General features: G+C 44.2%; 2 protein-coding genes across 2 annotated transcripts in view; one reads left to right on the top strand and one right to left on the bottom strand.

Moving 5' to 3' along the window:
* The window catches only part of LOC308131432 (multiple epidermal growth factor-like domains protein 10), a gene marked incomplete at its 3' end in the record, with an annotated part of 64,702 nt that extends 54,353 nt beyond the window's left edge, over positions 1–10,349 (top strand). Inside the window, exons 12-22 of the mRNA XM_080498160.1 lie at positions 39–173; positions 2,660–2,788; positions 2,891–3,019; positions 4,336–4,464; positions 4,613–4,741; positions 5,403–5,636; positions 6,543–6,685; positions 7,862–7,931; positions 8,739–8,792; positions 9,116–9,328; positions 10,132–10,349. Of these exons, the coding sequence (XP_080354286.1) occupies positions 39–173; positions 2,660–2,788; positions 2,891–3,019; positions 4,336–4,464; positions 4,613–4,741; positions 5,403–5,636; positions 6,543–6,685; positions 7,862–7,931; positions 8,739–8,792; positions 9,116–9,328; positions 10,132–10,349 (1,583 nt within the window). The remainder of the gene's footprint in view (positions 1–38; positions 174–2,659; positions 2,789–2,890; positions 3,020–4,335; positions 4,465–4,612; positions 4,742–5,402; positions 5,637–6,542; positions 6,686–7,861; positions 7,932–8,738; positions 8,793–9,115; positions 9,329–10,131) is intronic.
* A 5,312-nt stretch (positions 10,350–15,661) lies between these two features.
* rab11a (RAB11a, member RAS oncogene family) lies at positions 15,662–22,763 on the bottom strand. The gene is made up of 5 exons (XM_080497061.1): positions 22,610–22,763; positions 21,125–21,320; positions 20,030–20,223; positions 19,851–19,931; positions 15,662–19,346 (listed from the first exon to the last, which is right to left on the bottom strand). The coding sequence occupies exons 1-5, from the start codon at positions 22,647–22,649 to the stop codon at positions 19,210–19,212; spliced, it is 648 nt and encodes a 215-aa protein (XP_080353187.1). The 5' UTR covers positions 22,650–22,763; the 3' UTR covers positions 15,662–19,209.
* Positions 22,764–23,020: the final 257 nt, after the last annotated feature.

Genomic DNA, 23,020 nt, shown 5'->3' with positions numbered 1-23,020 from the left:
TGCAAACGCAATGTCCATTGCTTGTCTTTCCTCTGCAGCCTGCTCTCCAGGTTTCTTCGGCCATCGCTGCAGCCAGTCGTGTCCTCAGTGCGTCCACAGCGACGGAGCGTGCCACCACGTCACCGGACACTGCGAATGTCTGCCCGGCTTCTTCGGCTCCCTGTGCAACCAAGGTGGGTTCCCTCGGTCTGTCTCGTGACTGTGTCAAATGGTTCCATGCTGAGGAAACGACAGAGGAACACTTTGTAGTCCTTTGTCCCCCCCCAAACTGCTCGAGCCACATCAAGACATGGACTGGGTCAATGTGGAAGGTGGAATTCGGGCGACAGCACGGTCACATGACTCCAGAACCAATCAGCATCCAGCTCTTCCATCGGTTTCCTCGCTCTTCTCTTTACTCAAAATCTCTTGAGACACCGATCAATCTGCCTGCTGGGACGGAGGACGGGTCGGTCTGAAACCCGTCCAACAGTTCATCCATAACCTGTGAAAATACTCGTCGAGGAGGAAGATGCTCTATAATCTGGATGTTAGTGGAGGAGGATGCTCTATAATCTGGATGTTAGAGGAGGAAGATGCTCTATAATCTGGATGTTAGTGGAGGAAGATGCTCTATAATCTGGATGTTAGTGGAGGAAGATGCTCTATAATCTGGATGTTAGAGGCAGAAGATGATCTATAATCTGGATGTTAGTGGGGGAAGATGCTCTATAATCTGGATGTTAGAGGAGGACGATGCTCTATAATCTGGATGTTAGTGGAGGAAGATGCTCTATAATCTGGATGTTAGTGGAGGAAGATGCTCTATAATCTGGATGTTGGAGGCAGAAGATGATCTATAGTCTGGATGTTAGTGGAGGAAGATGCTCTATAATCTGGATGTTAGAGGCAGAAGATACTCTATAATCTGGATGTTAGTGGAGGAAGATGCTCTATAATGTGGATGTTAGTGGAGGAAGATGCTCTATAAGATAGATAAGATAAGTCCCGACAGCAACACGAGACGGGAGTCGGTTCGGGACCGCGAGGAGATCTTTCAACTCGACTTCACGACGGGCGGCGCGAACGTCGACGTAACGCTAAAGCTAACGGCGGCTCCACAACGAGCCCACAGCGACGTTTTTTTTTTTTAACCGATTACAAATGTCCAAACGCTCTTTGTGAAACGTGTTCAGTCTCAAGTCCGTCCGTCCAGAGGCCCGGAGACTCCACGCTCGCAAGGGAGACACCCGACCGTCTCCGTCCCGCTAATTACTTCCTGCCAACGCCGGCGAACCTCATCGCGCGTGCCGCTCACGTCCTTTGAAGTGAACCCCGCAGACGCTGCTCACACTCCGCTAACTCTTACGTAAGACACTCCAAATCTCCCCGTCTTTACGGCCCCCTGCCCTCGCCGCCGCCCCCCCCCCTCCCCCGCCCTTGCGGGGGTTTTATGGCGGCGCGGGACCGTCGGTGCTCAGCGGGGCGGCGAGTCTTTACGAGCTCCGACAGGCCGGAGTGTTTAATGAGGATAACGGAATGCGTGTGACAGGTGGGGGGAAACGGGAGGAGGGCGTCAGACGTGCTTGCATTTATTAACACTGAGAGCGAAACGCCTCATAAACGGTCGTGAAGGAGACGATAAAAGAAACACTCATTAAAAAAAAACAAAAGTTTGGCGCGTGGCGTTAAATGGCGGCTCGTAATTTTCATAACTTTGACACTTGTGAGACGTTAAAAAAAAAAAAGGTAAAGCCCGTGACTCGTTCTCTCCGCGCCGCCGGCGACTCGCGGCGAATGTGAATGAACATTTATGAGCACATTTTCAGCTTTTTTACAGTTTCACAAGTTACGTGGGGCCGGAACTGGGCGCCTGCTCATGCTAATTGCTAATAATCTTAAAAAAATGTTTTTTCAAAAAGCACCGAGCACATGAAATATACACTTTGTTGAGATATATATATATATATATATGCAAGTGCTGTCAATTGATTAAATTTGCACAATTTTCTGTAATTAATTGCAATTAATTGCATAGTTTTACTCCTGAAGACTGAAGCTTGTAATGATTCAGCTAAAACCACAGAATTAATGTCGACTCAACACACAGAGACTTTATTTAAACTCAGAGACTTTTTTTTTTGACACGTTATTTTGGACAGCACTAATACATATATAATTATACATTATGATAATTCAATTCAACTTTATTTACATAGCACCAAATACAACACAGTCATTTCCAGTTGCTTTTAACGGAGAAAAACCGAACGAAGCTCGTATCAAGAAATGATGCTTGTCAGACTTTGCACTTCCTGTCTCACTTTGTTTTTTTGTTTTTTTTAAATTAGAGTATTCGGTCAATTCACATTGAGTCAAAAACCAGATCCAGACGAAGCCTCGAAATAATGCTCAACAAAGTTCAAAGATCATTTCAGACAAAAATCCGAAATTTTATTTCAGCTGAAATAAAAACGCACAGCCGGACCGAGTTCTAAATAAAAAAATGTTTTTAAAATTAACCAATACAAAATCCAAAACGTTTCCCGCCAACATTCTCAAGTTCCCAGCCCGCGGCGGGAGACGTTTCTTCTTCATGTTTATTTTAAAACTTCAGTCATTCATAATTCCGTCTGATGAGGCGGTGGGGTTATTGTGTGTCGGGCCGCTTGTCTTCCAGTGTGTCCCGGCGGGAAGTTTGGAAAAGCCTGCGCCCAGACGTGCGTCTGCAGCAACAACGGGACCTGCAACCCCATCGACGGCTCCTGCCAGTGCTTCCCGGGCTGGATCGGAGACGACTGCTCCAGACGTAAGAACCGCCGGGACGACCGGCGAGGAGAGTGAACGGAACAGTTGAAAAGAGTGTGTGTGTGTGTGTGTGTGTGTGTGTGTGTGTGTGTGTGTGTCACAGCCTGTCCACAGGGTCTGTGGGGTCCAGACTGCATCCACTCCTGCAACTGTCACAACGGAGCCGAGTGCAGCGCCACAGACGGAGAGTGTGACTGCAGCCCCGGCTGGACGGGACTCTACTGTACTCAGCGTACGACACGCACACACGCACACGCACGCACGCACGCTCGGGCACACACACACACATCTATATATACGTGTTTATATGTAATTTGGGGACTGATCTTTAAATCCTCATTTGTGGACACATGCACGCACGCACGCACACACACAGGCACGCACGCACGCACGCACACACACACACACACACACACACACACACACACACACACACACACACACACACGTGTTTCAATGTAATTTGGGGACCGATCTTTAAATCCTCATTTGTGGACACACACACACACACGCACACACACACACACACACACACACACACACACACACACACACACACACACACACACACACACACACACACACACACAGAGGTTCTCCGTCGTCATTTATCAGTCCTACTACTCCCTCTGCTGGAGAACCTGAGAACAAACTTTAATCCATAAAGAAACAAAGTGAACTCTTTCTTCCACCAGTCATTCATATGCAGGTGTATCGTTGAAGTACAGTATTTTCTCGAGTACACTATTTGAATCAGTCTGCATAATAATGTGTGGAACAGTTTTCCCTTTTCACAATAAGAGAGTGTACCACACTGTCAATTTTTAAGCTGCACCTTAAACTGTGGATGAAAGAAAGCCAAGTCTGTGAACACTTTTAACAGCCTGCTATTTAATATGCAGTATGTAATGTTTGTAAATGTATTTTTTATTGTAAATGTATTTTTTATTTTGTTTCCTGTATCTCGTGTCACCGTCCTCGGGACAACAAATAGAAATAAGCATTTTTGCTATAATCTGACATATTTACACTATTTTTCAGATTCATATGCACTGTGCCTATCAAATAAACTAATAAATAAATAAATAATGTTTTCAAAGTGAGATTACGGTTCGTGTTATGTTAAATTTGGGGATTACAGTTAAGCGGCTCGTATTGTAAACGCGATTCTGTCTTCATTAATAGGGATTACTGGTAATCCGTATTAATCCAGTTTGAAAAGCAGTGAAGTTACTGTAAATAATACTTGTTAAAGTTCCTTATAATGTTAATAATAGTCATGTATTATTATAGAGTTAGCATTAGCTGTCAGCACCGTATGGGTTAGAATAATGACTGATTCACTCATTAAATTCATCATTGGTCAGTGGGAGGAAGATGCTCTATAATGTGACGTTGGTGTGTGAGGCTGCTCCAACACTCGTCTGTGTGTGTGTGTGTGTGTGTGTGTGTGTGTGTGTGTGTGTGTGTGTGTGTGTGTGTGTGTGTGTGTGTGTGTGTGTGTGTGTGTGTGTGTGTGTGTGTGTGTGTGTGTGTTTCCGGCCGCAGGATGTCCCTCTGGCTTCTTCGGCTCTCAGTGTGCTGAAGTGTGTCGCTGTCAGAACGGAGCCGACTGCGACCACATCAATGGACTGTGTTCCTGCAGGACCGGCTTCATCGGACAGAGCTGTGAGCTCAGTGAGTACACACTGTACACATATATGTATATATATATATATATGTATATATATATATATATATATATATATATATATATGTAGTGCGATGTAGACAGAGACACACACACCCCCCTGTAACGACTGCGTCCTCCTCGCCGTTCTCCCAGAATGCCCTGCGGGGACGTTTGGTTATGGCTGCCAGCAGCTGTGTGAGTGTCTCAACAACGCCACCTGTGACTACGTGACGGGAACCTGCTACTGCAGCATCGGGTTCAAAGGGATCCGCTGTGACCAGGGTGAGGACCTCATTATCATCAGCATCATCCTCTTTATCATCATCATCTTTATCATCAGCATCACCCTCTATCATTATCATCAATGGTATCCTCATCTATTATTATCATCATCATTCTCATCTATCATTATCCTCATTATCATGATCATCAGCATCATCTTTATTATCATCTATCAATATCTTAATCATCATCCTCATTAGCATCATTATAATCATTCTCATCTATCAGTATTATCGTCATCATCCTCATTATCTATATCATCATCCTCAGTATCATCAATATCGTCATTCTCATCAATGTTATCCTCATCTATCATTATCGTTATCATCTATCAGTATTATCGTCATCATCCTCATTATCATCATCATCCTCAGTATCATCAATATCATCATTCTCATCAATGTTATCCTCATCTATCATTATCATCGTTATCATCTATCAGTATTATCGTCATCATCCTCATTAGAGTCATCTGTCAATATCATCCTCATCATCATTATCTATCGTTATCATCATCCTCCTCATTATCTATCATCATCCAAGTCATCCTCAAATAAATTGCCTGAAAGATTACTAGTTAAATAGAACAGCAAGATATTGGTAAACAAATGAAGAAGTGAAAGTGTAGAAGCCAGAACGTGAACTTCCTGCTCCTCCTCAGCCGCCCTGATGATGGAGGAGTTGAATCCGTACACCAAGATCAGCCCGGCGCTGGCGTCGGAGCGCCAGTCGGCCGGCGCCGTGCTGGGCATCGTCTTCCTGCTGCTGCTCATCGCCGCCATGCTGGGCCTGGTGCTGTGGTTCCGGTACCGGCAGAGGGAGAAGGGCCACCACGTCCCCAACGTCAGCTACACCCCGGCCCTGCACATCAACTCCACCGACTACTCCCTGTCAGGTAACACACTGCTGCTAAAGCTGCTGCTGCTTCCTCCACAGCCTCGTCACACTCTTCGTCACAGAGGATGAAGCTTCCCATGTCTGAGGGGGGGGGGGGGTGAAAATGAACGTCTTGATGTGATTAAAGAGGAAGATTTCAGAGAAACGTGACGGTTTATTCTGCTTTTAACAAGAGTTAGAAGGGAAAAAAAACCCTCGGGACGTCTGCGTGGCGACGGTAATAACAATACGCAAAATAAATCATCATAGTCCAACACAAGAAAAATAACATCACAGAGTTTAGTGGGACAAAAAAGACATGGAGAATATTTGAATTAATAGAAAAAAAATTACAAATTTTTTTTTTTTTAAGACTAAAAATATCAAATGAAACGATAACAAATGAGGATAAATGTTTTTTATTAAAATCACAAAAAATATTGAAAGAAATAAGAAAGGAATTCAATAAATGCTAAATAAATGAAACGTAACAAACTGACGATATAAATTACGACACAAGAAGGTGAAGGTAATGAATGATGGATATTGTTAATCACAGCTTAAAGTAATTAACGCAAGGTTAGCGCTGGTTAATGCTAATGCTAATGCTAACAGCGTGAGCTGAAAGTGCTGAGTGATCTGGGCAACTGTGAAATGAAATTCTCTGATTGATCATTAATACCCTGAAAGTATTGACGACGCCTCACGAGACGTCCTGAGTGGAGTTTTACATTTTTATTTAAACAACCCGTCGGAAACTTTGAAAACTTCCTCGCTCGCTTCCTCGCTCCGTGGCCCCGGATCACCCCGGGGACGGATTTGACCAGCGGGGGTCGTTCCAGGTTCCCGTCGCCGTGGCGACCGCCCCCGGGGGCTCTCCACGGGTTGCGCAAGAGTGTGTGAGTGTGTGTTGATGTGCCGACAGCAGGGCTGCAGTGCACCGGCCTGCTGGCCTCGCCCGACTCCTCCCCCAGCAGCGGCTGCTTCTCCAACCCCAGCTACCGCACCCTGGGCGCCTGCGGCTACGCCGCGCACTACGCCACGCCCGACAAGAGCCGGGGCGCCAAGGTGGGTCTGCAGCCGCACCCTCGCAGGTCACGAGCTCCCACGGCAGTCAGGGTGTCTTTAACGCCGGGGGGGGGGGGGGGGGGGTGGGGCGCCCTCTACAGGCTAATATATAATACTGCGTCGACGGTAGATACGTGAAGGAAAAAATTCAAAAATCAACCAAATCGAATGTAACTGGTACCAAAACCAAATGACACCGAAACTATTCAGATATCTTAAGAAAAAAAAGGAATTTATTGGCAAAAGAAGTTTACTAATTAGTGGAACTGTCTTAAAGGTATTTAGTGCACAAAAACTTAAATTTTTACATGAAAACACTTTGTAATTTCTTTAATAATCATGATATCTCAATGAAACTTTCAGGGAATGCGTGTCTCTTTATACTCTTCAATCTGAAGGAATGATAATCTATATTTTAAGTTTGTTCTTGGTGTGACAGTATTAAGATTGGAACTACCACACCATATTTATTGTATTCGTCACTTTTTATCCTATATACATGTTTTTAAATAACATGGTAAATGTGTGTCATGTATTTTTTATTATATTGGTCAATAACAAATCAAATCCTGTCCCTCTTCCTCCTCTTCTTCTTCCTGTTCAGGAAACTTTTTTGAACAATAAAAACGTATGAAACTTCGGGATTAGAAAGTCAAAATAATCCGAAATACGTAGTTTTTACCTTTCAAAAGCGTCACAGTGAGTTTTTAATATGTTCTGTGACGATCTGAATGTTGACGAAAGTGGAAAATACAAAATGGCGGACGAGGAGGAGTTTGTAAGTTGTGTGTTGTAGATGTAGTTCACCTCCAGGACACCAGAGGGGTGTAGAAGATCAGTCAAAACCGCATGAAACGCACTGCTAGCGTTTATTTTCGTTTGACTTTCAAAAGTTAAACGTTACACTGAAATAAAACGTGAAAACGATGCGTTTTCCCTGGAAATGCTGTTTTGCGTAAACGAGGCCTGAACCCGTTGCTAGCTCCAGCGGCGAACTTCCATTCTTCAGCATTGAAGAAACAAAACTTCGGAGCGTCTCCTCACTTTAAACCTGGTACAATGGCATTTTCGCGCAAAGATAAAACCACTGCTCTTATAGTTTCTACTCGTCGCACAGGAGCCTCGTTCCTCGGTTCTGGATCTCTGACGTGACGTCGGTCTGTTTGTGATTCCCAGATGAAGACGAAGAAGCGACACAGGAACAGCGCCCCCGAGTGGGGGGCTTACTGCAACCTCAACGACCTCGGTCAGTTTGTGTGTCGGTTGAAAACCTCGACAACACAGGAGGAGCTCCGGTGTTCTGGAGAAAACTCACTTTGTACTGTGAGAAGTGGAATCATGAGCCTTGAATGTATCACACCCATCATCGAATGGATTGTGTACTGACTGTGTGTGTGTTCAGGTGTGGACTGAGTGAGTGTGTGTTCAGGTGTGTAGTGACTGTGTGTGTGTTCAGGAGTGTAGTGACTGTGTGTGTGTTCAGGAGTGTAGTGACTGTGTGTGTGTTCAGGAGTGTACTGACTGTGTGTTCAGGTGTGTACTGACTGTGTGTTCAGGTGTGTACTGACTGTGTTGAGGTGTGTACCGACTGTGTGTGTGTTCAGGTGTGTAGTGAGTGTGTGTTCAGGTGTGTACTGACTGTGTGTGTGTTGAGGTGTGTACTGACTGTGTGTGTTCAGGTGTGTACTGACTGTGTGTGTGTTCAGGTGTGTACTGAGTGAGTGTGTGTTCAGGTGTGTACTGACTGTGTGTGTGTTCAGGTGTGTACTGAGTGAGTGTGTGTTCAGGTGTGTAGTGACTGTGTGTGTTCAGGTGTGTAGTGACTGTGTGTGTGTTCAGGTGTGTACTGACTGTGTGTGTTCAGGTGTGTAGTGACTGTGTGTGTGTGTTCAGGTGTGTACTGACTGTGTGTGTTCAGGTGTGTACTGACTATGTGTGTGTTCAGGTGTGTACTGACTGTGTGTGTTCAGGTGTGTACTGACTATGTGTGTGTTCAGGTGTGTACGGACTGTGTGTGTGTTCAGGTGTGTACTGACTGTGTGTGTGTGTTCAGGTGTGTACTGCATCGACCGGCGGTTCAGTTACCACGTGGAGCCGTACTACCGAGGTACACGCCTCCCCAGCCAATCCCCTCCTGCTCTGCTCTGCTCCCTCAGCCAATCACAGCCTGAGCCTGGTCCTGCATGTGAGCCTGTTCACACGGAACTCTCCTTTTTAACAACGCTTCTCCTTTTATCTCCGCCCCGTTTTCTCCCTCCACAGATTCTCCAGAGGACTTTGCTTCCAAACATGTTGAATGTATTAACCTGCTGAGTCATGAACTAGTTGAGGAGTTTAACCCGTGTGGCTCCGCCCCCTGGTGTGGCTCCACCCCCCCCGCTGTGTCCAGACGCCGTTCAGACCGTTGTGTTTCCCCGTCTGTGTCTCCAGACTACATGAAGGGCTCGTTGTCCAGCAGCTGCTCACTGAACAGCGAGAATCCGTACGCCACCATCACCGACCCGCCCGGCGCCTGCAAACACTCCGAGAGCAGCTACGTGGAGATGAAGTCTCCGGCTCGCCGCGAGCACTGCTGCTCCGCCGCCATCATCACCACCACCGCCAGTAGCGCGGCGGCGCCCGCCAAGAACGTCTACGACATGGGTAACCTACCCACAATGCTTTTTGAAAAGGAGTTTTCACTTGATACGTTGTGATGTCATCGGGGGGGCTAAGTTACGATCGGCTATAAGAGCCAAAACTGTGAAAACAATGACACAGCAATTTTTCTAATACCCACGTGACACTAAATTTACATTTAAAAACACAAGAATCAAATCACTTGATTGATTTGATTCTTGTGTTCAGTCACTCTTCAGTGTGGCGAGCTCTGGTTCCTGTACACTTCTCAAGTTTTTACGCATCGTTTCTTATTTCCTTAAAAATCACTTTTTTAATATAGTATATATATTTTTTTAATATAGTATATATATATATATATATACACACACACAACAAATATATAATTTTTTTACAATTTACAAAACCAACTTTTCAACAAAAAAATTCACAAAGTGAGTTTTGTGATCTGAATAATTTTCTCATATATAATTTACTCATGATGCTTCCAAATTGAATAAATAATAACTCAAGTGCATTAAAGGTATAATGCATCTATTTTAATTATCTATACTGAAATCTTTACACACCTCTACATTTATTAATTAATTAATTGAAAATAAGCTAAGCCTGGTCAATTCTGTACTACCACTTTCGACCACCGGATGGTGTCAACCGGTTCAGATAAAAAGTGACTCGCTGCTGCTGCTCAGTGGTGAACAGTGGTATTACACATAATCATGTGTGGCAGGAGTGAGTCGGGAGGCCTTTAAGATGATGTTTATAGGCTTTTTAAAGGTGAGTAAACAAAGTGTCCTCCTCTTTACTTCCTGGTCTCCGCCCCTCAGAGCCCACCATCAGCGTCATGCAAGGCGGCGCCGTGTTCCCGCCTTACCCCCAGAACCCGTACGACCTGCCCAGGAACAGCCACATCCCCGGACACTACGACCTGCTGCCGGTGCGTCCCAGCCCGTCGCGCGGCCACAGCCTGGCCCGGCACGGCCAGAGCCCGCCGCTGCCCGCCAGCCCTACCAGCCCTACCAGCCCCACCAGCTCCCTGCTGTGAGGCCGGCGCCGCCGCCGTGTCCCAGGAGTCTGAGGATTCCCAGGAATCCCAGGGGTCCAAGGAGTGTGACATGAGGACATCACATCAGGAGGAGGATGGGACTTTTATTTATTTATTTATCTATGAGTGTGTGTGTGTGCGTGCGCGTGCGTGCATGTATACATGTTGGACGTCCATCAAAAGGCACTCAGAGGGTAGAAGCTCGTCCCCTCCACCGAAAACGACTTCAGACGATTCAGATCTCTCAGCTGAGACACTTCCCCCCCCCCCCACCCGGGGGGGGCAAGAAGTCTGGTTTATCATTGGGATGGGGGGGGGGGGGGCTTTAAGAGTGGACTCATCAGAGTGGCGATCTCTGGTTCCTGTACAGTTCTCAAGTTTTTACGCATCGTTTCTTATTTCCTGTTTACATATTGGAGGACCCCGCGGGGCTCCGGACTCTTTGTCAATCAGCGGTTCTCAACCTGAAGACCTCGGAACGTCAACCAGACATAAAACCTCCACCGGGAAGACACCGGGGGACACGAAGGGTTCAGAACTCTTTAGATTTATAAGAAGAAATACAAAAAATTTGAATAAATAAATCCTCAAGTTTTTATGGAACGCCATAAATATACCATATACCAATACCGATACCGATGCCAGTATCGGGGCCGATACTGTACCAGAGCAGTTGTACTGGCTAAAATTTTCTGATTAGAAATTGATTGTGAAAACGAGGTTTAAAAAAAAGTTTTTATTGGAACCAGGGGGATATATGGGGAACATTTTGGGGAAAAGTATAAAAAAAAAAAAAAAAAAATTTAATCCCAAAACTTTTAAAATTGACATTAAGGAAGGATTTAATTTTAATATAAGAATAAAATATGAACATTTAAGAGGGAAGCTTCGGGTTGAGATCCACTGCTGCAGCTGCACAAACTGTTTGTCTTCTTTTTGCATGAAAAGATGTTTAGTTTACTTCAGGGCCCGTTTACACAGCAACTTTTTGAAAATGCTCCATCTTCATGGAAATGGGGGGGGGGGGGTGAAAAACTTTCTGAAAACAGCTGGTCTCCTTGTGGAAGGCAGTAAATAATGATCTGCACAGTACATGGACAATAACAACAATGTTTACAAAAACAATGTGTTTTTGAAACGTTGTCGTGTAAACAGGGACTCGGTTTAGTTGCTCCAAACACCAACACATGTCTCAGTCAGGATTTTTTTCCCTCCCTCTCAACTATTTAAAATCTAAAATTCAACACATTTGAGCTTTTTTTTTTTTTTTTTAACAGAAATGTTGGATTTTCACTGTTTTAGTCTCCAAGACTCTCAAAAATGTTTTCCACTGAGATTAAAGATTAAAATTTATGGTCAGTGAGAGAAAAATGACAAAGAAGAAAATAGAAATGATTTTCACAATTTTAAATATTGACATTACCTAAAATGAAATTAAGTGATTAATTCAAGATTTTGAAAAAAAATAATTTTAAGAAACTATTTCAAAATTTTAAGTTTCACAAAGAAAAAGAAATTTTTTTTAAAAAAGTGTAGATTAATGAAAAGAAAATTAAGAATATTCTTTCAAAAAAGAAAAGTTTTGGAATTAAAGTTTCAGGCTAAAGACACATGTTGAATTACAATAGCGATTAAAGATAAAGGAGAAAAAATTTATCCAAAACAAAAACATTTTAAAAAACGATTATTATTCAGCCAGATTAAAGTTGCAGAGAAAAAGTTTGATTGAGATTTCAGACTTTTTTTTTAATTTACAGGAACTTGATTAAATTTTAAAGAAACTAAAACAATCAAGATGAATTCTACAAGGTTTTTTTTTTTAATATATTGGAAGAAATTTCTTATCCAAGCCAAATATTGCATTATAACAATAAAAGTTTAAAATTGTAGAGTCAAATTATCAAACATTCTGACATGACATCTCAGATCTGAGAAAATTTGATTTCTTTATTTTTGAAGAAAATTAATTCGACAAAAGAATACGAAGATATTTTCTTGCGGTGGAAATTAGTCAACATTTTACAAACAAAAAAAAATTATTCTGAGTCACAAACGGTAAATTAAATATTTCCAAATTAAAAAAAAAAAAAAGAAACATTTTAAGAAACATTAAAACTGAAGTTTTATGTTTAAAAAAATATGATAAACAAATTAAATAAAAGAATAATCAGAGAGTTAAAAAGAACAACTTTTAAGTGACTTAAGTTCTTATTTTGATCTCTGAATTTGAACTTGTGACTTCTTTGGTGCAGATTATGTAAATAATCCCTCCATCCACCCCGTCTCCTCCTCGTCCTTCTTTTCCTGTCATACTGACTTTGGCCACTAGATGTCGCAGTACACTAGGATACGGGTGATTTCGGCTCATCACAGAAAAAAAATCAATGTCCTGTCACTTCAGAAACTTACAGACCTCGATAACTTTGACCAGTTTACACACAAACACTTGAAATTTCTAGATGAAAAACATTTTCAAAACTTTACGTGTGTCCGGCAAATATGCATTAAATTACAAGTTCAGATTCTCAGAAATTCAATGATTTAAAGTTTTGTTTTCCATTGATTGTTCAGTGTTCATGAGAGCAGAGATAGAAAGTACTGTTTAAAAAAAAAAGAAGTCACAGCACACTTCCCTGAGGAACTCCACATTTGAAAATAAACATTTAATCTCACAACTGTCATGAATTCAATCTAGAAATGTTAAGTTTACATGTAATGAACTGACTATTTACAGATTTAATTTTGTCACGTAACTGACAAAAAAACGTGGAGTTTTCCAGGTTATTTAAAAAAACAACAACAATCTACTGTGCGCAATTCATTTGTTTTTAACATTAACGACTATCATTCTCAGGATTAATTGATGAAAACTTGGAATAAAGCTACAACAAACCATATGGAACGCCACAGAAGTCTGAATTCTGTTTTAAATGACAAGTTTCGAGTGAATAAAATTGATTTGTCCATGTAATAAAACTAAGAAATACAGTTGCGTGTCATCTGCATATTGGCAAATTCTCCACAGATAAATGTGAAAAAAAAATCTAACAAACCATCCCTGAACTCCACGTTCAAACGTCTGCGACTTAAATGCAACAAAGCCTCAAGTTTATCATGAACAAACCGCAAATATTCTCACAGATGATCATCTCAAATGAGCATAAACATAAATTCACCATTTACAAAAAAAATCGAAGATTAAAATTTGTATTTTATGAAAAAAAATTATATTCTTTGTGAATAAATTTGCAGCGGCCTGAGGAAAACAGCTGTAATAATCAAAAAATATTCCAAAATGTATACTTTTTTTTTTTAATATTGTCCAAGAGTTGCTTACAAACCTAAATTCTAAATCAGCTTTCAAAATTATTGACATTTATGTCACGTTTTAAGGCAACAAGTCTTGTAGGATACAAATTATGCAGATGAAAATACTGTAATCTTTGTTCATTAATCACAAATGATCGAATAAAAAAAACACATAAAAAAAAATCATAATTAATACATTTCTGCCCATTAGCCTTTAAATTACTTAAGTTTACGTAAAGTCGATAAAAACATTCCCACACTTTGGGTTGCTGAGTGTAGATTTAGATTTAGATTTGTTTTAAGCGACAATTCATCGGCTATTGAGTTTCAATCAATATTCAATTAGTTTCTGAAGTGACTGAAAAGTGGACAAACAGCAATAAGAAGAGGACACGTTGACAATCAGACGACAAGACTTTAGTTTCCCTGCTTCTCTCCCTTTACGTTTTTTTCCCCTCATCTTTGATCCAGGTGATAGTTTCTTCCTCTGTAGACGTGTCGCTGGTTTTTCTGGATTTTTTATTTTATTTTTTAATGTTTTGAACTCTAAATTAAAGTTGTCTCCAGCTTGTGGGGAAGTGGCTTTGTCTTCTGTTCCAACTCCTTTTCTTTTCAGAGTCTTATTTTGTCTTCGAACGCCGTTGATGACAAATTTGAACATGGATCAAATACAGCTCATTTATTATGTGGCGTTCCACAGGGATCTATGTTGGGACCCTTACCGGATGAACCGGTTAGTGGTTTTAGTCTTCAAACTAGATGCTTGAAATGGCATCGGTGTGTCCCAACTTAGAACCCGATTAGAACGTGGAAAGTAGAAATTTAAGTTTTGTTGTAAAATATTTGAAAAGTTTCGGAACGTCGGGAACCATCGAGATCTTCTGGAACCCTTCCTGCCATCGCTAAGTTGCTATTGCTAACCTGGTGCAATGTTCCACTGTCGGCTGTGTGTGTGTTTATGTTTGAGTGTGTTACTATCCTTAAAATCCTTAAAATGAAAACTTAAATTTCCCTTTCTCACGGAGTGTCGACGCGTTTTCTAAATCCGACTTTCCCAGTGAACACGGCAAAAAGTCACAATGTCAACCGTGACACATTCAAATGTCAAAATGTAAAAAATTGCTGTTTGTAAACTTAAAAATGTTAAACGTTGCTTGTTGAAAACTTGAATCTCAGAATTAGTTTTAATCTCTTCAGCAAAACGGTTACGAATCGGCTAAAGTGGAAAAATTCATGGGGGGAAAAAAAAGGTGGAAATAGGCGACACAAACAAACAGACGAATAAGAATATTGCTTAATTGTAGCTACGAGATATGATACATTTTTGTAAATGTTTTTTTTCTCCTTCGTTTCAGATAATTAGCATGTTTTGTTGCTGCGGACAAATTTTAATTGGTGAAAAATGGCAAAAATGGCTTTATTCGTCATAAAAGGTTGCAGACCCCCGGTCCAGATTAAGGTAAGTGATGGTGTGAATCCAAATCACTGGTGGAAGACGTTAACTTGGTTCATGCTGGTCACTAATTAATGCTAACTACACTTCACTTCTTCTGTTCTTACATCCCCTGCTGGTACGGAGTGGTATTACAGCCCCGGTTGACTTTTGATCTTCGACTTTCCAATTATTATCTTTAAGTAGTTAACAAAATGTCATGTACTGTTGCTTTAAACGACAGATGGATGTATTTTAATTGCAGACAATCTTTTACGTGGATATCGAAGTTGATTTGAGGTACAATTAATTCAGTTCTTCCTGTTTTCAATATCCTGACCAATCATTTTGGTCTCAGGAAGAGAGGTAGACTCACTGCACCTGGTGGTAAAATGTGGTATTACAACAATATTCATATAGTTAGATGGCTAACTTGTTCATTTCAGTGAATTCCTCTGCAACGTTCCGTTTTTTGATTAAAACTAACATTTGTGTTAAACTTTAGCACACAAACGATGAACTTCAGTTTGTGCTATTTCCTAAAAGAAATAAAATGAAGACAAGCCAGATGAAAGGTTTATGACTGGTGCGCTTTATTAAGATGAACCGATAACTTAAGATATAGACACAATTGTACAATTTATCAATCTGTACAAAACATAAAACCATTCATTTTGACCTCCCTCTCACATTTTAACCCTCCAGATTCATTGAAGTGAATCGTTTTACTCTCATGTGTTTACACTGGAATTACAGTCAGTTATAGATTCAATATCGTAAAAAAAAAAAAAAAAAAGGAATCAAACATATTTCTTTAAAAAAAAACACACAAAAACAATGGAAACAACATGAAAGGTACATGAGACAGCAGAGAGAGGAATCACTTCGTCCACAGACTCCAGTCTGATTACCCATCAGCCCTCACACACTCCGAGTCTGGGCGTCCTGCTGAAGACTGGCTGCAAGTCCAACAGGACACACACACTCGGACGGGGGTGTGTGTGTGTGTGGGAGAAACTTCTTTCGCTTCGATGAACCCGAAACCGCCACGTTTCCCGGACAGTGGTGACAAGAGACGTAAGGCAGTACGACGTGGAGGCGCCGTCGTACGGAAGCCATGCGGTGTGGTGAAGTCAGAGGCAGCTCGGTGTACGTAGGCTTTACGTGACGATGACGACACGACCCGGCGTGGCCGGAGGGGGGGGTGAGGGGTGGTGGTGGTGGTGGTGGTGGGGAGGGTAGGGCGGCGTCGGGGACCGGTTCTGCACGACTGTCGGAACGTTGACTTTTACACCGATTCATTGAAACCAGCTAAACTTACAAAGCAATCACGTTTTTGTTGATTTAAGTCTGATGAAGACTGATGAAGAGTAAATCCCGCCGCCTCCTCCGTCTGATTGGCCAGCGTGGCGTGGCGAGGCGAGGCCGAGTCGTCCAGTCAGGTGTAACGAGAGGCAAGTTTGGCTGCAGACTTTAAAGTACGTACAGCGACTCACCCGTTCACCTGCTGGCTCAAAGTGGTACTACACCCTCGTTAAGCATTTCTGATGATTGTGTTTGACAAACCGGAGGCTTGAAGTAAAGTTGGAGTTCATTTTGAGGGGGGGGGCGCCATTGTTGACAGTCGAGCAGAACTGTGCATGACACCGGACTGAAAAGACGCGCCCCCGCCTTGCCACCAGGCAGAGGGAGCGAGGGGTGGAGGAGGCACCCCCAACCCCTTTACGAGGGACAAAGGGGGCGGAGGTCGTCCCCCGGTTGCTTGCTGTGCCCCCGGACAGGGGGGAGAGACAAATGGAGTGAGGGACGGAGGACGACCCCCCCACCTCCCCAAACAGAGGGAGTGACGGGCGGAGGACATGCTGCGAGTGGGCGAATGAGGCGAGAGGTGGCGGAGGCACTGTGAGCAGAAAATGGCCACAATTTATCCAAATCCCTCGACTCCCTTCAAGGCGAGAAGCCTCCAGCTCAAAAAGTTGACCGTCACCGACCGTCGGATCGAGAAGGATTTACTAGTTTTCTCCATTTTCTTAATCCGACACTTTCAGAACAGGAAAAAAACAAAACAAAAAAAAAAAACCAACCTCATAACATTAAAATAAACTTTCTACATTTGTGTTTTTGTTTTTTTCTTCCAAGCGACAGAAACAGGTCCAGATTCAGTCTGTGCGGTAAATAATCTAACTCCTACACACAAAAGGCAAGTTCACTAAATCTAAAATCCGCCGGCTGGCATTAAAGGTACAGCACGTTAAGAATCGATGCGTCTTACCACCTCCGTGCTCCGGGTGGCGGCAGTGAGTCGACAAAACTTCACTTTAGTGTCACAACCGTTTTGACTCGCTGCGACGGTGGCACGCGGTGGCATTACAGCACGGCGGGCGTGCTGTACCTTTAAGAGTCGGCGGGAGTTTCTGGAATCGCTCTGGGGTTTGTGTCGACATGCAAAGCGGACGTTACGAGTAAATATGGGAGGAATGTCAGGGGCGAGAGTGCGAGAGCTCTCTTCCTTCATGTTGCGGCGGCGGCGCTCTGAGGACCTCCTTCAGCCGTGTGCTGGTTTCTGCATAGTTGGAGTCAAAGAGCGCCTTTTTCTTCTTCTTCTTCTTCTTCTTCGACGCGGACGACGTGAAACCCCGAGGCCACCGGGAGTCGTGTTCGTCCTTCAACAACCCTCCGAGGCCACGATAGCGTACCCCCCCTCCCCCCGCAGAGCCACGCTGCATTCGAGGACAGCTGGGAAATTCTCAACTCACCGAGATCAGGACGCCAAGTCATGGCCACGCCCCCCCCCCCCAAAAAAAAAACGTGGGGAGGAAAAGAAAGAAACGCTTTCAAGTGTCAAACTCGGGTCTGTAGTGTTTCGATGTACTTTTAAGTCAGAACAGCAAAGTCGTCAGGAGGAAGGTGAATGAAAACGTGTTTGAAGACGTTTTCGTAATGGCGAATGTTACGAGAAAAGAAAGAAAAAATGTTTTCTGGATGTTTGTTCCAACTTTAAACTTCTATTCAGTCCAAAGTTTCTTCTAAACCCCGCAGGACCAGTTTAAAAAAACCCTCTTTTTACACCAAACCGGCTTCTTCGACTCTCCTCATTAAGCTGAAGTTTATTAAACCGCTTCCAGTTTGATCCCAACAGTCCAGAGACACGTTTGAGGTATTTTGGGACGGTTTGTCCTGCTCACCTGTCCAAGTGTCTCCCGCCTCCTCCCAAACACGACGCCGATAAACGGGAGACACGTTCGCTTCTCGACGGAGAACGAAGCGAGGTGAGGAGATTTTAAGAGACGACGGTTGAACAAGGAACGCGAACTCTTTTATTTCCCAGCCGTCCCTGAACGCACCGAGACTCTTCCAATTTAGCAGAGCTTTCGGTCTTCCAACGAGACACGCCGAGCGAACGGTCCCCCGTTTATCGCCCCTCGGGGGGGAGGGGGGGGGGGCGGGTATTCACAGCAATCGGATCGAAACGGCGCGACACTACGGGAGCGCAGGGGCGAGCGCCGTACATCCACCACGTGGTTTCCAAAAACAGTACATTGCACTAAAGAGGAGGAGGGGGAGGGTAGAGGGGGGATGGGGGGAGGGGGCGGGGCTAAATGACACAGGAGAAGCTCGTTTTACAGGAGTACACTTCGGAGCGACGTCGGTGTGCTTTAAACCCACACTGGTGGATATGATGACGGGGGGGAGACGGGGTGGAAACGGAGCCGGAAGAAAAACAATCACATTCATATATTAAGACATTTCCGTGACATGTCAGCGCATCTACAGTAAGAACTCTAAACGTGATATGAAATGCCTGCTGTCCTGCAGAGGGGGGGGGGTAAGGGAGGGGGGGACCCCGTATGGTGACTTCGTCTTATATTGGGGTATATTTACCAGGAGTATGGACAGGGGGGGAAGGAGGAGGAGGAGGGGGGCGAGTGGGGTAGAGGGGGGGGGGGGGGGGGGGTGCAGAGTTCAGGTGGCGGCGGCGGCCTCGTCCCTCCTGCACCGAACAGCACGCGAGGCAGTCTATTCTCTGGGGGAGCTCAGAGCGGGGTAAAGGGGGGGGAGGAGGGGCAGCAGGAGCAGGCGGGGGAGGAGGGAGGGGGGGGGGGGGGGTCTGTGGCCGGACTAGATGTTCTGACAGCACTGCATCTTTGGTTTGTTCTCAGTGGGCTGCACCTGGATGTTGACCACGTTGTTGCTAGGCGACATGTCGCTCTCCTGACGCTCCGACATCTGCTTCTGGGACACGATGCGGTAAATCTCTGCCGGGGGGGGGAATAGATAGCGGTGAGTTAGTTATGATTTTGTGTTGTCTTGGCCGTGTGTACTTTCTGATTTTTTTTTTCTTTTAACTGTGTTGTGAAGCACTTTGTGGCTTTTGACCGTGAAAGGTACCATATAAAGAAACGTTACTTATTTACTTGGTATCCCGCCACCAATATTCACTTGTCTTAGCTTACGACACCGATACATTCATTAACAGAAGCTTTGACTTTAACCAAAACGAGGGCAGTTCTCTGCGAGAGGCCATGTGACGCCTTGTCAGATAAGAAGCCACATGATGTAATGAGGTGTGTGTGTGTGTGTGTGTGTGTGTGTGTGTGTGTGTGTGTGTGTGTGTGTGTGTGTGTGTGTGTGTGTGTGTGTGTGTGTGTGTGTGTGTGTGTGTGTTCCACCCAGCTCCCCGTCCTTCCTCATATACCGCGAGGGTCAGGTGAGCCGGGTGGAGCTGTGAAACAAAAAAAACAAAAAAAAAACAAGCGCACCTGTCAGGATGGTCTGGAAGGCCGTCTCCACGTTGGTGGAGTCCAGGGCCGACGTCTCCAGGAAAGATAAACCGTTCTTCTCTGCAGGGACAGACACGGAGAAACGTTACACACCATAGTTGGAATTCCTCTCTCTCGTCTCTCGTCTTTCTCTACAAACCAGAGGAAGTGCGACTCACCGGCGAAGGCCCGGGCCTCGTCGGTCGGCACGGCCCGCAGGTGGCGCAGGTCGCTCTTGTTGCCCACCAGCATGATGACGATGTTGCTGTCGGCGTGGTCCCGCAGCTCCTTCAGCCAGCGCTCCACGTTCTCGTAGGTTAGATGCTTGGCGATGTCGTAGACCAGCAGGGCGCCCACCGCCCCGCGGTAGTACCTGCAACGGCAAGAGGGCCGGCGCCGTCAGTCCAGTCCCGGCAGGGGGCGCTCGAGGGTGTTCAACACAATATTTTTTTTTTTTATTTTACACAATAATCTTAATTCTGAAGGTAAAACACAGAAATTAACTTAAAAAAATATATATATATTTCAGCATTCACAATTCTATTTAGATCAAAATAAGTTTATTTTTCTCTTTATAAAAATGAATTAGATCTACATTGTGATGCTTTATTACATTTGACATGAGGCTTAAACTGTAGACATAAAGCTTGACTGAAATTCAAGATTATGTCTTATCTTTCCGGTTTGGTCAGATTTTTTTTTAAAGCGTCACTGAAATGCTGAGTTGTATTTAAATCAGCGACCGTCATCCAAACAAAGCCATTGACCGAGGCCCCGTTTACACAAAGTATCAAATTAAAATGCATCGGTTTTTTTTGTTGTTTTATTTCGAACACGGACTGGGAGTCATGACACTCTGGAGGAAAACGCTGTTATCACTGCCCGTCTACTGAGCATGTGCAGAACAACTATTTCCTAGGGCCAGGCGCAGCTTTTCAGAAACGTTGACATTTCACGTTCATCAAAAAGTTCTACCTTCAGAGCCATTTTGAAATAGTTGCATTTCCGGAAAGTGCCTTTTTTCTTTTCTTTTTTTTGTTTTAAATCAATCTGCATGGAATCGGGAGCCTTTGTGGGAAACATTCCAGCTCGGGATCCATTTAAGAAGTTGTGTTTTCATGGGCTGTCATGGCAACGGGGCCGTGGATGACAAACGATCACCGTGACTTTCAAGCGTTTAAGGTTTAATGGGATTTACTAACTTGATTTTCCCTCTTCGTACTAAAAATTCAAAGCGTCAAACAGTGAAGCCTGTGTCGTCCCGTTAAACTCACGCTGACGTGATGGCGCGGTAACGCTCCTGCCCGGCCGTGTCCCAGATCTGAGCCTTCACCGTCTTGCCGTCCACTTGGATGCTGCGCGTGGCGAACTCCACGCCGATGGTGCTCTTGCTCTCCAGGTTGAACTCGTTGCGGGTGAAGCGGGACAGCAGGTTACTCTTCCCTACGCCCGAGTCTCCGATGAGAACCACTGAGGGACGACAAGGACAGACGATGAGCCCAAAGACACGCATTCTGACAAGATTTAAAAACATTTAGATTATTTTTTTCCATTTTAGACACATTTGTTCAGGTTATCGCTTCATGTGATGAAGTTAAAGCCCAGAAACGCTCAGTGAAATCACTTTGGCTGCTGTAAATAAGACTTTATTCAGATTAATTCTGTTCGATATGAACTGTAGTTATTGTTCTATTGTGGTTCCACAGGTTCTGTTTGTAGTTCTGTCCTCTGATTGTAGTTTTCTTGTGGTTGTCGGTTCTAATGTGGCTGTTCTGATGGCATTTCAATAGGTCCTGACTGGAGGTTCTATTGTGGCTCCATGTGTTTTGGTCGAAGGTTCTATTATGGTTCTATAGGATCAGGACGAAGGTTCTACTGTGGCTCCATGTGTTCTCTGGTTGAAGGTTCTATTATGGTTCTATAGGATCAGGACGAAGGTTCTATCGTGGCTCCATGTGTTCTCTGGTTAAATGTTCTATTATGGTTCTATAGGACCAGGTCGAAGGTTGTAGGTTCTAATGTGGCTGTTCTGATTTCAATAGGTCCTGACTGGAGGTTCTATTGTGGCTCTATGTGTTCTCTGGTTGAAGGTTCTAACTGAATGTTCTATTATGGTTCTATAGGATCAGGACGAAGGTTCTATCGTGGCTCCATGTGTTCTCTGGTTGAATGTTATATTATGTTTCTATAGGATCAGGTCAAAGGTTCTATTGTGGCTCCATGTGTTCTCTGGCTGAAGGTTCCAGGTACCTGCTGCTTCCATCGCGTTGTATTAATAACAGCTGATATTTCACGAGCATGTCGCTGTAATTACTAAAAAAAAAAAAAAAAATCCCGGTGGCTCTCAGATCAACGTTTTGATCCTCTCTAAAGTGGACACCAATCCGTTTCAACGTGTTTTTTTTTTTTGTTTCCCCTGCCCGGCCCGGTAACGGTACTGGTACCGGGCTGATAACGGTGAAAGGTGTGTCCGCGCCCACTGACGGGAGGCTAACTCCGGCTAACGCTAATCACGCCCGGTCATTTAACGTAAACCTAAGCCCCAAACCCCGGTGAGCCGGTGTGTCTTGTTTACGGAACGGGTTAGGGGGAGGCGGTTTTGGGGAGGCGAGGCGGATTCAAGTCGCTGACAGTTTGCGGAAATGTGTCCGCGGAGCGAAAAACAGCACAAAAGGTCCAGTTAGCCTGATCCGATCAGCTGGCCTGTTAGCATCCCGGCTAACAGCTACGACAATAAACCCCACACGGAGCGGCTTTACCTTTGAACAAATAATCGTATTCGTCATCTCTGGTGCCCATTGTCTTATTGGAAGCAGAATAATCCCAGATTGAGTGAGTTCGGAGGGGAGAGACGCAGATCTGGTGATTTAATCTTCCAACGGGAATCTGTTTAGAAGCCTACTTTCTTCTTCGTGCTCCGCCGCGGCAGCCTCACAGCGACACGACGGACACAGCGGCGACACCCGGCGGCCACAAGGCGAACTACACGATGTGTATTTAATCCTCGCAAAAAATATTGGGTGGAATCGTTACTATCATCATATAACACTGAAATTACCGTACTAATCGCTGCCACAATAACACATGAAATCTTTGACTTTTTGAAAAGTAAATAATGTGTTTATTTTCACCTTCAGGAAATAAAAGTAACCGTCCATCTTATCGTCTTC

Source organism: Blennius ocellaris (assembly GCF_963422515.1).
Source record: "Blennius ocellaris genome assembly, chromosome: 1".
Classification (NCBI taxonomy): Eukaryota; Metazoa; Chordata; class Actinopteri; order Blenniiformes; family Blenniidae; genus Blennius; species Blennius ocellaris.
The sequence above is the reverse complement of the archived record's forward strand: the minus strand, read 5'-3'. Positions and strand labels throughout refer to the sequence as shown.